At 55.1% G+C, this 14,444-nt stretch overlaps 1 protein-coding gene across 1 annotated transcript in view; it reads right to left on the bottom strand.

The window, feature by feature from the left end:
• Nucleotides 1-464: 464 nt before the first annotated feature.
• LOC130263357 (neuralized-like protein 4) overlaps nt 465-14,444 on the bottom strand; it is a 35,832-nt gene continuing 21,852 nt past the window's right edge. Inside the window, exons 12-19 of the mRNA XM_056510863.1 lie at nt 13,762-13,977; nt 10,056-10,154; nt 9,215-9,394; nt 7,524-7,661; nt 5,933-6,091; nt 4,375-4,554; nt 1,850-1,943; nt 465-574 (exon numbers count right to left, since the gene is read on the bottom strand). Of these exons, the coding sequence (XP_056366838.1) occupies nt 465-574; nt 1,850-1,943; nt 4,375-4,554; nt 5,933-6,091; nt 7,524-7,661; nt 9,215-9,394; nt 10,056-10,154; nt 13,762-13,977 (1,176 nt within the window). The remainder of the gene's footprint in view (nt 575-1,849; nt 1,944-4,374; nt 4,555-5,932; nt 6,092-7,523; nt 7,662-9,214; nt 9,395-10,055; nt 10,155-13,761; nt 13,978-14,444) is intronic.

The raw sequence follows: 14,444 nt of genomic DNA, 5'->3' as shown, positions 1-14,444 counted from the left end.
TGACCCTTCCAACCCCCCAAAAATTTATTTTAGAACCCCCAAACCCCCCCAAATTTTTTTAGGACCCCCCAAATTTATTTTTTGACCCTTCCAACCCCCCAAAAATTTATTTTAGAACCCTCAAACCCCCCCAAATTTTTTTTTAGGACCCCCCAAATTTATTTTAGAACCCCCCAAATTTATTTTTTGACCCCTCCAACCCCCCCTAAATTTATTTTAGGACCCCCAAACCCCCTGAAATTTTTTTTAGGACTCCCCCAGACCCCCCAAATTTTTTTAGGACCCCCCCCAAATTTATTTTTTTACCCCTCCAAGCCCCCAAAAATTTATTTTAGAACCCCCAAACCCCCCGAAAAATTTTTTTAGGACCCCCAAACCCCCCAAAAAATTTTTTTAGGACCCCCCAGACCCCCCAAATTTTTTTAGGACCCCCCAAATTTATTTTAGGACCCCCCAAATTTATTTCAGGCCCCACCTGGCAGCAGCAGCAGGTCCTTGAAGCGAGCGCAGAGCAGTTGGTAGGGGCAGGGCTGGGGGGGGGCGGGGGGACCCCAACTCAGGCTCTCCTTCACCCCTGGGGGGGGAGGGGCGGCTCAGGACCCCCCCCAAAAAAAATTCGGGGGGTCCCCAAACCCCCCCCCCCAAAAAAAATTTGGATCTTCCAGGACCTTCCCGAGCCCCAAAAATTGGATTTGAATTCTCGATTTTTTTTTTTTTTTTTCCCCAAAAAAAATTTGGGGTTCGGGTCCTTCCCAGGGCCTCAAATTTTGGGGTCACCCCCCCCCCAAATTTTGGGGTCCCAACCCCCCAAATTTTGGGGTCCCAACCCCCCAAATTTTGGGGTCACCCCCCTCAAATTTTGGGGTCCCAACCCCCCAAATTTCAAGGTCACCCCCCCCCAAATTTTTGGGGTCCCAGCCTCTCCCAAACCCCCCAAATTTCAAAGTTCCCCCACCCCCCATTTTTGGGGTCCCAGCCCCAAAATTTTGGGGTCACTCCCGAATTTCCACCACCCAACCCCCCCCCAAATTTTTGGATCCCCTCCCCTCCCACCCCCCGTTTTTGGGGTCCCCCCGTTTTTGGGGTCCCAGCCCCTCCCACCCCCAGTTTTTGGGGTCCCATCCCCCTCCCAACCCCAAATTTTTGGATCCCCTCCCAACCCCACCCCGTTTTTGGGCTCCCCCATTTTCGGGGTCCCCGTTTTTGGGGTCCCCCCGTTTTTGGTGTCCCCCATTTTTTGGTGTCCCCCTTTTCGGGGTCCCCGTTTTTGGACCCCCCGGTTTTGGGCTCCCCGTTTTTGGGGTCCCATCCCCTCCCACCCCCCGTTTTTGGGATCCCACTCCCCAGATTTTTGGGTCCCCCCCATTTTCAGGGTCCCCCGTTTTTGGGGTCCCCCCATTTTTGGGGTTCCCCCGTTTCGGGGTCCCCCCATTTTTGGGGCCCCCCCCGTTTGTGGTCCCCCCGTTTTTGGTGTCCCCCCATTTTCGGGGTCCCCCCATTTTTGGGATCCCACTCCCCAGATTTTTGGGTCCCCCCATTTTTGGGTCCCCCCCCGTTTTTGTGGTCCCCCCGTTTTTGGGGTCCCCTCCCCTCCCATCCCCCTTTTTAGGGTCCCTCCCATTTTCGGTCTCCCCCCATTTTGGTGTCCCCCCCGTTTTGGGGTCCCCCCATTTTCGGGCTCCCCCCGTTTTCGGGGTCCCCCCATTTTTGGGATCCCACTCCCCAGATTTCGGGGTCCCCCCGTTTTGGGTCCCCCCGTTTTTGGGGTCCCCCCGTTTCGGGCTCCCCCTGTTTTTGGGGTCCCCGTTTCGGGGTCCCGTTTCGGGGTCCCGTTTTGGGGGTCCCTCACCATCCACCACATCCGCCTTCTCCACGTCCCCGCGGCTCCGGGGGTCCCCGGTGGGGGAGGGGCCCCCGGCCGGACCCTCGGCCACGATCGTCACCTGGGGGGGGAGGGGACGCAAATCTGGGGGGGCCCCAAAACATTCTGGGGTCCCCTGTCCCTTTTTGGGGTCCCCAAACCCTTTTTTGGGGGGTCCTGCGAAATTTTGGGGGTGCCCAGATTTGGATTTTTGGGGTCCCTGAATTTTCGGGGGTTTTTGAGGTTTTTTTTTGGATTTTTGGGGGTTTTTTGGGGTCCCTGATTTTTGGTTTTTTTGGGGATTTTGGGTTTTTTTTGGGATTTTTGGGTTCCCTGAATTTCGGGGTGTTTTTGGGGTTTTTTTTTTGGGGGTTTTTTTTGGGGTTTTTTTGGGTTTTTTGGGGTCCCTGATTTCTGGGATTTTTGGGTTTTTTTGGGGTCTCCAATTCCCAGGTTTTTTTGGGGTTTTTCGGGGTTTTTTTGGGATTTTTGGGGTCCCCAATTTTCGGTTTTTTTGGGGTTTTTTTGAGGTCCCTGATTTTCAGATTTTTTGGGATTTTTTTGGGGTTTTTTTGGGTCCCTGATTTTTGGTTTTTTTGGGGTTTTTTTTGATTTTTGGGGGTCCCTGAATTTCGGGGTTTTTTTGGGGTTTTTTATTTGGTTTTTTGGGGTCCCTGATTTCTGGGATTTTTAGGGTTTTTTTGGGGTCCCCAATTCCCGGGTTTTTTTGGGGTTTTCGGGGTTTTTTTTGGATTTTTGGGGTCCCTGAATTTCGGGGTTTTTTGGGGTTTTTTTTGGGGGGGTTTTTTTTGGGTTTTTTGGGTTCCCTCATTTCTGGGATTTTTTTGGGGTCCCTGATTTTTGGGGTTTTCTGGGGTCCCAAATTTCCGGTTTTTTTTTGTTTTTTTTGGGGTTTTTTTTGGGGTTTTTCGGGGTCCCTGATTTTTGGGGTGCCCCCTCACCTGCTGGCACTGCCCGTAGAGGTGCCCAGGTGTGCCCAGGTGTGTCTGAGAGGATTTTTGGGTTCCCTCATTTCTGGGATTTTTTTGGGGTCCCTGATTTTCGGGTTTTCCGGGGTCCCAAATTTCCGGTTTTTTTTGGGGTTTTTTGGGGTTTTTTGGGTTTTTTGGGGTTTTTTTGGGGTCCCAAATTTCCGGGTTTTTTGGGTTTTTTTGGGGTTTTTTGGGATTTTTGGGATTTTTTGGGGTCCCTGATTTTCGAGGTTTTCCGGGGTCCCAAATTTCCGGTTTTTTTTGGGTTTTTTTGGGGTTTTTTTGGGGTTTTTTGGGATTTTTGGGGTCCCTGATTTTCGGGTTTTCTGGGGTCCCAAATTTCCGGGTTTTTTTGGGGTTTTTTTGGGGTTTTTTGGGTTTTTTTGGGGTCCCAAATTTCCGGGTTTTTTGGGTTTTTTTGGGGTTTTTTGGGATTTTTGGGATTTTTTGGGGTCCCTGATTTTCGAGGTTTTCCGGGGTCCCAAATTTCCGGTTTTTTTTTGTTTTTTTGGGGTTTTTTTGGGATTTCTGGGATTTTTTGGGGTCCCTGATTTTGGGGTGCCCCCTCACCTGCTGGCACTGCCCATAGAGGTGCCCAGGTGTGTCTGGGGGGGTTTCCAAGGGGATTTTTGGGGTTCCCTGATTTTCGGGGTTTTCTGGGGTCCCAAATTTCTGGGTTTTTTTGGGTTTTTTTGGGGTTTTTTGGGATTTTTGGGGTCCCTGATTTTCGAGGTTTTTTGGGGTCCCCAATTCCCGTTTTTTTTTTGTTTTTTTGGGGTTTTTTGGGATTTTTGGGGTCCCTGATTTTCGGGTTTTCTGGGGTCCCAAATTTCCGGGTTTTTTTGGGTTTTTTTGGGGTTTTTTGGGATTTTTGGGATTTTTTGAGTTCCCTGATTTCCGGGGTTTTCTGGGGTCCCCAATTCCCGTTTTTTTTGGGATTTTCAGGTTTTTTGGGGTCCCTGGATTTTGGGGTGCCCCCCTCACCTGCTGGCACTGCCCATAGAGGTGCCCAGGTGTGCCCAGGTGTATCTGGGGGGGTTTCTAAGGGGATTTTTGGGGTCCCTGATTTTCGGGGTTTTTTGGGGTCCCCAATTCCCATTTTTTTTGGGATTTTTGGGTTTTTCGGGGTCCCTGATTTTTGGGGTGCCCCCTCACCTGCTGGCACTGCCCATAGAGGTGCCCAGGTGTGTCTGGGGGGGTTTCTTTGGGTTTTTTGGGGTTCCCTGATTTTCGAGGTTTTCCGGGGTCCCAAATTTCCGGTTTTTTTTTGTTTTTTTGGGGTTTTTTGGGTTTTTTGGGGTTTTTTTGGGGTCCCTGATTTTTGGGGTGCCCCCTCACCTGCTGGCACTGCCCATAGAGGTGCCCAGGTGTGTCTGGGGGGGTTTCTTTGGGATTTTTGGGGTTCCTGATTTTCGGGGTTTTCTGGGGTCCCCAATTCCCGGGTTTTTTTGGGTTTTTTTGGGGTTTTTTTGGGTTTTTTTGGGGTTTTTGGGGTCCCTGATTTTTGGGGTGCCCCCTCACCTGCTGGCACTGCCCGTAGAGGTCCAGCAGGACGTAGCAGGGGCTGGGCACCCCCCCGGCCACGGCGCCCTGGTCGCGGCCGTTGATGAACAGGTGGAGCCGCCCCCCCCCGTCCACCAGCAGCCCCAGCAGGGTCCCGGCAGGGAGCAGCTCCAGGCTGGGTCCTGGCAGGTCACGAACCTGGGGGGGCAGAATGAAACATTTGGGGGGTCAGGGGTGAAATTTGGGGGGATTTGAGGGGGATTTTGGGGGATTTTGGGGGTTTTTGGGGGGATTTTTTGGGGTTTTGGGGATCCCAGCCCCAGCAGGGTCCCGGCAGGGAGCAGCTCCAGGCTGGGTCCTGGCAGCTCACGAACCTGGGGGGGAAAAAGGGAGAAATTTGGGGTCTTAGGGCAAAAATTGGGGGGTCAGGAGTGAAATCTGGGAGGGTCAGAAGTGAAATTTGGGGGATTTTGGGGTGTTTTGGGGGGGATTTTAGGGGATTTTGGGGGTCCCAGCCCCAGCAGGGTCCCGGCAGGGAGCAGCTCCAGGCTGGGTCCTGGAAGGTCACGAACCTGGGGGGGTAAATGGAAAATTTGGGGGGTCAGGAGTGAAATTTGGGGGGTTTTGGAGGGATTTTGGGGGGATTTTGGGGGATTCTGGGGGGTTTTGGGGGTCCCAGTCCCGGCAGGGAGCAGCTCCAGGCTGGGTCCTGGAAGGTCACGAACCTGGGGGGGAAATATGGATAAATTTGGGGTCTTAGGGCAAAATTGGGGGGTCAGGAGTGAAATTTGGGGTGATTTAGGGGGATTTGACAGGATTTTAGGGGGTTTTGGGGGGGTTTTAGGGGAGTTTTGGGGGTTCCAGTCCCGGCAGGGAGCAGCTTCAGGCTGGGTCCTGGAAGATCACGAACCTGGGGGGGAAAAAGTGACAAATTTGGGGGGTCAGGAGTGAAATTTTGGATATTTTTGGGATATTTTGGGATATTTTGGGATATTTTGGGGTATTTTTTTTGGGGATGGTTTCTGGATATTTTTTGGGTTATTTTTGGGATATTTTGGGTTATTTTTGGGATCATTTTGGAATATTTTTGGGGATATTTTGGGGGTAGTTTTGGGATATTTTTGGTGTGATATTTTGGGATATTTTGGAATATTTTGGGGATTTTTTGGGGGATATTTTTGGGATTTTTTTGGGGATATTTTTGGGGATATTTTTGGGATGTTTCAGGGATGGTTTCAGGGTTATTATGGGATGTCCCAGACCTTCCTGCCGTTGTGGAACACGGCCCGTCTCTGCAGGATCCAGGCCGGGAACGGGGGGATATTTTAGGGATATTTTTGGGGATATTTTTGGGATATTTTAGGGATGGTTTCAGGGTTATTATGGGATGTTTCAGGGTTATTATGGGATGTCCCTGACCTTCCTGCCGTTGTGGAACACGGCCCGTCTCTGCAGGATCCAGGCCGGGAACGGGGGGATATTTTTGGGATATTTTTGTGATGATTTCAGGATATTTTTGGGATATTTTTGGGATGTTTCAGGGATGGTTTCAGGGTTATTATGGGATGTCCCTGACCTTCCTGCCGTTGTGGAACACGGCCCGTCGCTGCAGGATCCAGGCCGGCCGCTTCAGGCCGTGGGCGCAGGCGGGCAGGGGGGAGCGGCCGGGGGGCGCCCCCGTCACCCCCAGGGCCAGCGAGGAGCTCCACTGCGGGTTCAGCGCGTCGATCTGCACCTGTGACGTCAGCGGTGATGTCATCAGACAGGCGGTGACGTCATCGGTGCGCGCCCGTCGCACACAGACCCCGATGATGTCACACAGAGCCCCCCCCAAACCATCCCAACCTTCCCCACCCCCAAATCAGCCCCACTGCGGGTTCAGCGCGTCGATCTGCGCCTGTGACGTCAGCGGTGACGTCATCACAGCCCGGTGACGTCATCGGTGCCCGCCCATCGCACACAGACCCCGATGATGTCACACACAGCCCCCATTGGCAGATCCCCTATGACATCACCAGCTACCTGCCCCCTATTGGTCACTCCCTATGACATCACCACCTCCCCAAGCTCCCATTGGCTGCTCTCTATGACATCGTCACCCGGCCAGATGACATCACTGTGACACTCGCTGTGACATCACCACCACCTCCAATGACATCACCACCTCCTTGTTCTCCCATTGGCCACTGCCTATGACATCATCGCCATCCATGACATCATCGCCATCCACGACGACATCACCACCCACGATGACATCACAGAAGTCCCTGATCCCCACTGACCATTCCCTATGACATCACCGCCACCATCTCCAATGACATCACCACCTCCTTGTTCTCCTATTGGCCGCTGCCTATGACATCACCGCCACCCATGATGACATCCCCACCGTTACTTATGACATCACCACTACTCCCAGTGACATCACCACCCCCCCAAATCCCCCACCACCATTCCCTACTGCGCCACCGCCGCCCCTATGACATCACCCCCTCCCTGCTGACGTCACCCCCTCCCAGCTGTGATGACGTCACCCGTTCCCTGCTGTGATGACATGAACCACTCCCTGCTGTGATGACATCACCCCCTCCCTGATGACGTCACCCCTGTCCCCGCTGTGCTGACATCATCCCCTCCCAGCTGTGATGACGTCACTTGTTCCCGGCTGTGATGACGTCATTCCCTCCCTGCCGTGCTGACATCATCTCCTCTCTGCTGTGATGACATCACCCCCTCCCAGCAGTGATGACGTCACCCCCTCCCCGATGACATCACCCCCCTCCCAACAGTGATGATGTCACCCCCTCCCTGCTGACGTCACCACGTCTCTGATGACATCACCCCCTCCCAACAGTGATGATGTCACCCCCTCCCTGCTGACGTCACCGCCTCCCTGATGACATCACCCCTCCCTGCTGTGATGATGCCACCACCTCCCCAATGACGTCACCCCCTCCCAGCGGTGATGATGTCACCCCCCCCTCCCTGCTGACGTCACCCCCTCCCTGATGACATCATCCCCTTTCTGCTGACATCACCCCCTCCCTCCTGTGATGACGTCACCCCCTCCCCGATGACGTCACCCCCTCCCTGATGACATCACCACGTCTCTGATGACATCACCCCCTCCCAGCTGCCGCCCCCCGTCCCCGTCCCCGTCCCGGTACCTGCAGGAGCCGTTGGGGCCGCAGGGGCCGCCCCACCAGCACCAGCCCCTGGTTGTAGCTGGAGACGCGCGTGGCCGTGCGGGAGCCGTTGGACAGAGCGATGTTCCGGCCGTGGCAGCCCAGGAACGTGGGGGGACCCTGGGGGGCATTGGGGGGCACAGGGGGGGTCACACAGGGGAATTTGGGGGGGTCAGAGTGGAATTTGGGGGGGTCACTGGGGGGTTTTGGGGGGTTTGAAGGGGTTTTGTTCCGGCCGTGGCAGCCCAGGAACGTGGGGGGGCCCTGGGGGGGAAACAGGGGGGTCACAGGGGGGTCACTGGGGGGTCACTGGGGGGAATTTGGGGGGGTCACAGGGGGGTTTGGGGGGCACACAGGGGGGTTTGAAGGGGTTTTGTTCCGGCCGTGGCAGCCCAGGAACGTGGGGGGGCCCTGGGGGATTGGGGGGCACAGGGGGGGTCACTGGGGGGAATTTGGGGGGTTTGGGGGTCACTGGGGGGGTCACAGGGGGGTTTTGTTCCTGCCGTGGCAGCCCAGGAACGTGGGGGGACCCTGGGGGGATTGGGGGGCACAGGGGGGGTCACTGGGGGGAATTTGGGGTTCACTGGGGGGGTCTGGGGTTACTGGGGGGGTCACTGAGGGGGGTCACAGGGGGAAATTTGGGGTCACAGAGGGATTTGGGGGGGTCAGAGTGGAATTTTGGGGGGTTTGAAGGGGTTTTGTTCCTGCCGTGGCAGCCCAGGAACGTGGGGGGGCCCTGGGGGACATGGGGGAATTTGGGGTTCACTGGGGGGGTCACTGGGGGGTTTGGGGGTCATTGGGGGGTTTTGGGGGGTTTGGGGGTCTCAGGGGGGAATTTGGGGGGGTCACTGGGGGGGTCACAGGGGGGTCACAGAGGGGTTTGGGGGGGTCACTGGGGGGTTTGGGGTTCACTGGGGGGTCTGGGGTCACAAAGGGGTTTGGGGGTCTCAGGGGGGAATTTGGGGGGGTCACTGGGGGGTTTTGGGGGCTTTGAAGGGGTTTTGTTCCAGCCGTGGCAGCCCAGGAACGTGGGCGGGCCCTGGGGGGAATGGGGGGGAAACAGGGGGGTTTGGGGGGGTCAGAGTGGAATTTGGGGTCACTGGGGGGTCTGGGGTTACTGGGGGGGGGTCTCAGGGGGGTCACAGAGGGATTTGGGGGGGGTCAGAGTGGAATTTTGGGGGGTTTAGAGGGGTTTTGGTTTGGCTGTGGCAGCCCAGGAACGTGGGCGGGCCCTGGGGGTCACTGGGGGGAATTTGGGGGGATCAGAGTGGAATTTGGGGGAGCTCTCAGGGGGGTTTGGGGGTCACAGGGGGGGTCTCAGAGGGGTTTGGGGGGGGTCACAGAGGAACTTGGGGGGATCAGAGTGGAATTTGGGGGCTCTCATGGGAGTTTGGGGAGGTCACAGGGGGGTTTGGGGGGGTCAGAGTGGAATTTGGGGGGGGTCACAGGGGGGTTTTGGGGTCTCAGGGGGGTTTTGGGGAGGACTGGGAAGATCAAAATCCCCTCCCCCCATGCAACCACAGCCCCCCTGTGTCCCTCCCAGACCATCCCAGTCCCTCCCAGTATAAACCAGTTCCTCCCAGTTCATCCCAGCCCAGCCCAGTCCCTCCCAGTTCCCTCCCAGTCCGTCCCAGTCCCTCCCAGTTCATCTCAGTCCCCCCCCATTTCCTCACCCACTCTCCGCCCTCCCCGCCGGGCGGGGGGAGGGGCTGGGGGTCGCTGGGGGAGGGGCTGGGGGTGGGGGAGGGGGTGGGGGAGGGGCCGTCGCCGCCCCCCCCGGCCGCCCCTCCCCCCGCGCTGACGATGGACACGGCGGTGACGCGCCCGTACAGGTCCAGGGCCACGAAGGCGTTCTGTGACGTCATGGGGGGCGGGGCGTGACGTCACGGGGGGCGGGGCGTGACGTCACGGCCCCGTCCCGCCACAGTAAGTGATGGGGGAGGGGTTGGGTGTGACGTCACGCAGGTGGGGGTGGGGTTAATCCCTCCCAGGTGTGCCCCAGGTGTGCCCAGGTGTCCCCAGGTGTGTATTTACCCCCCAGGTGTATTTACCCCCCAGGTGTGTATTTACCCCCCAGGTGTATTTACCCCCCCAGGTGTATTTACCCCCCAGGTGTATTTACCCCCCCAGGTGTATTTACCCCCCAGGTGTATTTACCCCCCAGGTGTGTATTTACCCCCCCAGGTGTATTTACCCCCCAGGTGTATTTACCCCCCAGGTGTATTTACCCCCCCAGGTGTATTTACCCCCCAGGTGTATTTACCCCCCCAGGTGTATTTACCCCCCAGGTGTATTTACCCCCCAGGTGTGTATTTACCCCCCCAGGTGTATTTACCCCCCCAGGTGTATTTACCCCCCAGGTGTATTTACCCCCCAGGTGTATTTACCCCCCCAGGTGTGTATTTACCCCCCAGGTGTATTTACCCCCCAGGTGTGTATTTACCCCCCAGGTGTATTTACCCCCCAGGTGTGTATTTACCCCCCAGGTGTATTTACCCCCCCAGGTGTGCTCACCTTGGCCACGCCCGTGGCTGCAGGTCCCATGTCCTGCCCGTCCACCACCAGGTGCATCGAGTCGTCGGCCCCGCGCCGGATCCCCAGGCGGTTCCCGACCTGGGCAACCCGAAATACCCAAAATTCACCCCAAAATATCCCAAAACATCAAAAAATATCAAAAAAACCCCAAAATATCGAAAATTCACCCCAAAAACATCCCCAGGCAGTTCCCGACCTGGGGCAACCCAAAATATCCAAAATTCACCCCAAAATATCCAAAAATATCCAAAAAAACCCCAAAATATCCCAAAATTCACCCCAAAAACATCCCCAGGCGGTTCCCGACCTGGGCAACCCAAAATATCCAAAAATATCCAAAAATATCCAAAATATCCCAAAATTCACCCCAAAATACCCAAAATTCACCCCAAAAACATCCCCGGGCGGTTCCCGACCTGGGCAACCCAAAATATCCAAAATTCACCCCAAAATATCCAAAAACATCCAAAAAAACCCCAAAATATCCCAAAATTCACCCCAAAAACATCCCCAGGCAGTTCCTGACCTGAGGGACCCAAAATACCCAAAATTCATCCTAAAATATCCCAAAATATCCAAATATATCCCAAAATATCCCAAAATTCACCTCAGAACCATCCCCAGGCGGTTCCTGACCTGGGCAACCCAAAATATCCCAAAATATCCAAAATATCCCAAAATTCACCCCAAAATATCCCAAAATTTACCCCAAAAACATCCCCAGGCAGTTCCCGTCCTGGGGCACCCAAAATATCCAAAAGTATCCAAAATATCCCAAAATTATCCCAAAAATATCCAAAAATCCCAAAATTCACCCAAAATATCCCAAAATTCATCCCAAAATATCCCAAAATTCACCCCAAAATATCCAAAAATATCCCAAAATATCCCAAAATTCACCCCAAAAACATCCCCGGGTGGTTCCCGACCTGGGGCACCCAAAATATCCAAAAAATATCCAAAAATATCCAAAATATCCCAAAATTCACCTCAGAACCGTCCCCAGGCAGTTCCCGACCTGGGCAACCCAAAATATCCAAAAAATATCCCAAAATATCCCAAAATTCACCTCAGAACCATCCCCAGGCGGTTCCCGACCTGGGCAACCCAAAATATCCACAAATTATCCCAAAATATCCAAAATATCCCAAAATATCCAAAAACATCTAAATTCACCCCAAAATATCCCAAATCACCCCGAAAATATCCCAAAATTCACCCCAAAAACATCCCCAGGCGGTTCCCGACCTGGGCACCCAAAATATCCAAAATTCACCCCAAAATATCCAAAAACATCCAAAAAAAACCCAAAATATCCCAAAATTCACCTCAGAAACATCCCCAGGCGGTTCCCAACCTGGGCAACCCAAAATATCCAAAAAATATCCCAAAATATCCCAAAATTCACCCCAAAAACATCCCCAGGCAGTTCCCGACCTGGGCAACCCAAAATATCCAAAAATATCCAAAAATATCCAAAATATCCCAAAATTCACCCCAGAAACATCCCCGGGCGGTTCCTGACCTGAGGGACCCAAAATATCCAAAATTCACCCCAAAATATCCAAAAAAATCAAAAAAACCCCCAAAATATCCCAAAATTCACCCCAAAAACATCCCCGGGAGGTTCCCGACCTGGGCACCCAAAATATCCAAAAATATCCAAAATATCCCAAAATTCACCCCAAAAACGTCCCCGGGAGGTTCCCGACCTGGGCAACCCAAAATATCCAAAAAATATCCAAAAATATCCAAAATATCCCAAAATTCACCTCAGAACCGTCCCCAGGCAGTTCCTGACCTGGGCGACCCAAAATATCCAAAATTCACCTCAAAATATCTCAAAATATCCAAAAATATCCAAAAACCCCAAAAATATCAAAAATTCACCCCAAAAACATCCCCAGGCGGTTCCCGACCTGGGCAACCCAAAATATCCAAAAAATATCCAAAAATATCCAAAATATCCCAAAATTCACCCCAGAAACATCCCCAGGCGGTTCCCGACCTGGGGCACCCAAAATACCCAAAATTCACCCCAAAATATCCCAAAATTCACCCCAAAAACATCCCCAGGCAGTTCCCGACCTGGGGAACCCAAAATATCCACAAAATATCCAAAAATATCCAAAAATATCCCAAAATTCACCCCAAAAACATCCCCGGGAGGTTCCCGACCTGGGCAACCCAAAATATCCCAAAATTCACCCCAAAATATCCAAAAACATCAAAAAAAACCCCAAAATATCCCAAAATTCACCCCAAAAACATCTCCAGGCAGTTCCCGACCTGGGCAACCCAAAATATCCACAAAATATCCAAAAATATCCAAAATATCCCAAAATTCACCTCAGAAACATCCCCAGGCGGTTCCCGACCTGGGACACCCAAAATATCCAAAAAATATCCAAAAATATCCAAAATATCCCAAAATTCACCCCAAAATACCCAAAATTCACCCCAAAATATCCAAAAATATCCATAAACATCCCAAAATATCCCAAAATTCACCTCAGAACCATCTCCAGGCAGTTCCCGACCTGGGCAACCCAAAATATCCCAAAATTCACCCCAGAACCGTCCCCAGACAGTTCCTGACCTGAGGGACCCAAAATACCCAAAATTCACCCCAAAATATCCAAAAATATCCAAAATCCACCTCAAAATATCCCAAAACTCACCCCAAAATATCCCAAAATATCCAAAAATCCCAAAATATCGAAAATTCACCCCAAAATACCCCCCAAAATTCCCCAAATATCCTAAATTCACCCAAAAATACTCAAAACTCACCCCAAAATACCCAAATGTCACCCCAAAATACCCAAAACTCTCCCCAAATCCCCCCCAGCCACCCCCAGGTGACCCCAAATCATCCCCAGGTGACCCCACACCCCCCCCAGGTGACCCCAAACCCCCCCCAGGTGAGCCCAGGTATCCCCAGGTGCCCCCAAACCCCCCCCACACCCCCCCCAGGTGCCCCCCAAACACCCCCCAGGTGCCCCCAGGTGCCCCCAAACCCCCCCCAGGTACCCCCAGGCGCCCCCCCAGGTGCCCCCCAGGTGACCCCAAACTCCCCCAGGTGCCCCCCAGGTACCCCCAGGTGCCCCCAGGTGCCCCCAGGTGCCCCCAGGTGCCCCCCCAGGTGCCCCCACACCCCCCCCAGGTGCCCCCAGGTGAGCCCAGGTGCCCCCAGGTGCCCCCAAACCCCCCCAGGTGCCCCCACACCCCCCCCCAGGTGACCCCAAACCCCCCCCCAGGTGAGCCCAGGCCCCCCCCCAGGTGCCCCCCAGGTGCCCCCCAGGTACCCCCAGGTGCCCCCAGGTGCCCCCACACCCCCCCCCAGGTGCCCCCAGGTACCCCCAGGTGGCCCCAGGTGCCCCCCCAGGTGCCCCCAGCCCCCCCAGGTGCCCCCAAACTCCCCCAGGTGCCCCCAAAGCCCCCCCAGGTGCCCCCCAGGTACCCCCAGGTGCCCCCAGGTGCCCCCACACCCCCCCCCAGGTGACCCCAGGTGCCCCCAAACCCCCCCCAGGTGACCCCAAACCCCCCCCAGGTGCCCCCAGGTGAGCCCAGGTACCCCCAGGTACCCCCCCACCCCCCCCCAGGTACCCCCAGGTGATCCCAAATCCCCCCCAGGTGCCCCCAAACCCCCCCCAGTCCCCCCCCCCCCCCCCCCGGCACTGACCGTCAGCCTGTCCAGGCTCACGCCGTAGTTGTGCCGCACCTGGCGCCCGTCGTGCCGCACCTCGGCCCCGCTGACGGCCCAGGTGGGCGGGGCCGGCAGGTCCAGCAGCGTGGGGGGCAGGGCGGGGGGGCCGGGGGGGCCCTGCCCGGGGGGCAGCGACGTCAGACCCACCCGCAGGGACCCCGCCCAGCGCTCGTCCAGCGCCTCGATGCGCACCTGGGCAGGTGAGACACACCTGGTTACACCTGAGACACACCTGGGCAGGTGAGACACACCTGGTTACACCTGAGACACACCTGGTTACACCTGAGACACACCTGGGATACACCTGAGATACACCTGAGATACACCTGAGATACACCTGACACAGCCCCACCCGCAGGGACCCCGCCCAGCGCTCGTCCAGCGCCTCGATGCGCACCTGGGCAGGTGAGACACACCTGGTTACACCTGAGACACACCTGGTTACACCTGAGATACACCTGAGACACACCTGGTTACACCTGAGATACACCTGAGATACACCTGAGATACACCTGGGACACACCTGACACAGCCCCACCCTGAGGGACCCCGCCCAGCGCTCGTCCAGCGCCTCGATGCGCACCTGGGCAGGTGAGACACACCTGGTTACACCTGAGATACACCTGAGATACACCTGGGACACACCTGAGATACATCTG

Source organism: Oenanthe melanoleuca, chromosome 25 (genome assembly GCF_029582105.1).
Source record: "Oenanthe melanoleuca isolate GR-GAL-2019-014 chromosome 25, OMel1.0, whole genome shotgun sequence".
Classification (NCBI taxonomy): domain Eukaryota; kingdom Metazoa; phylum Chordata; class Aves; order Passeriformes; family Muscicapidae; genus Oenanthe; species Oenanthe melanoleuca.
Note: the sequence above shows the minus strand (reverse complement) of the source record. Positions and strands in the feature narration are given on the sequence as shown.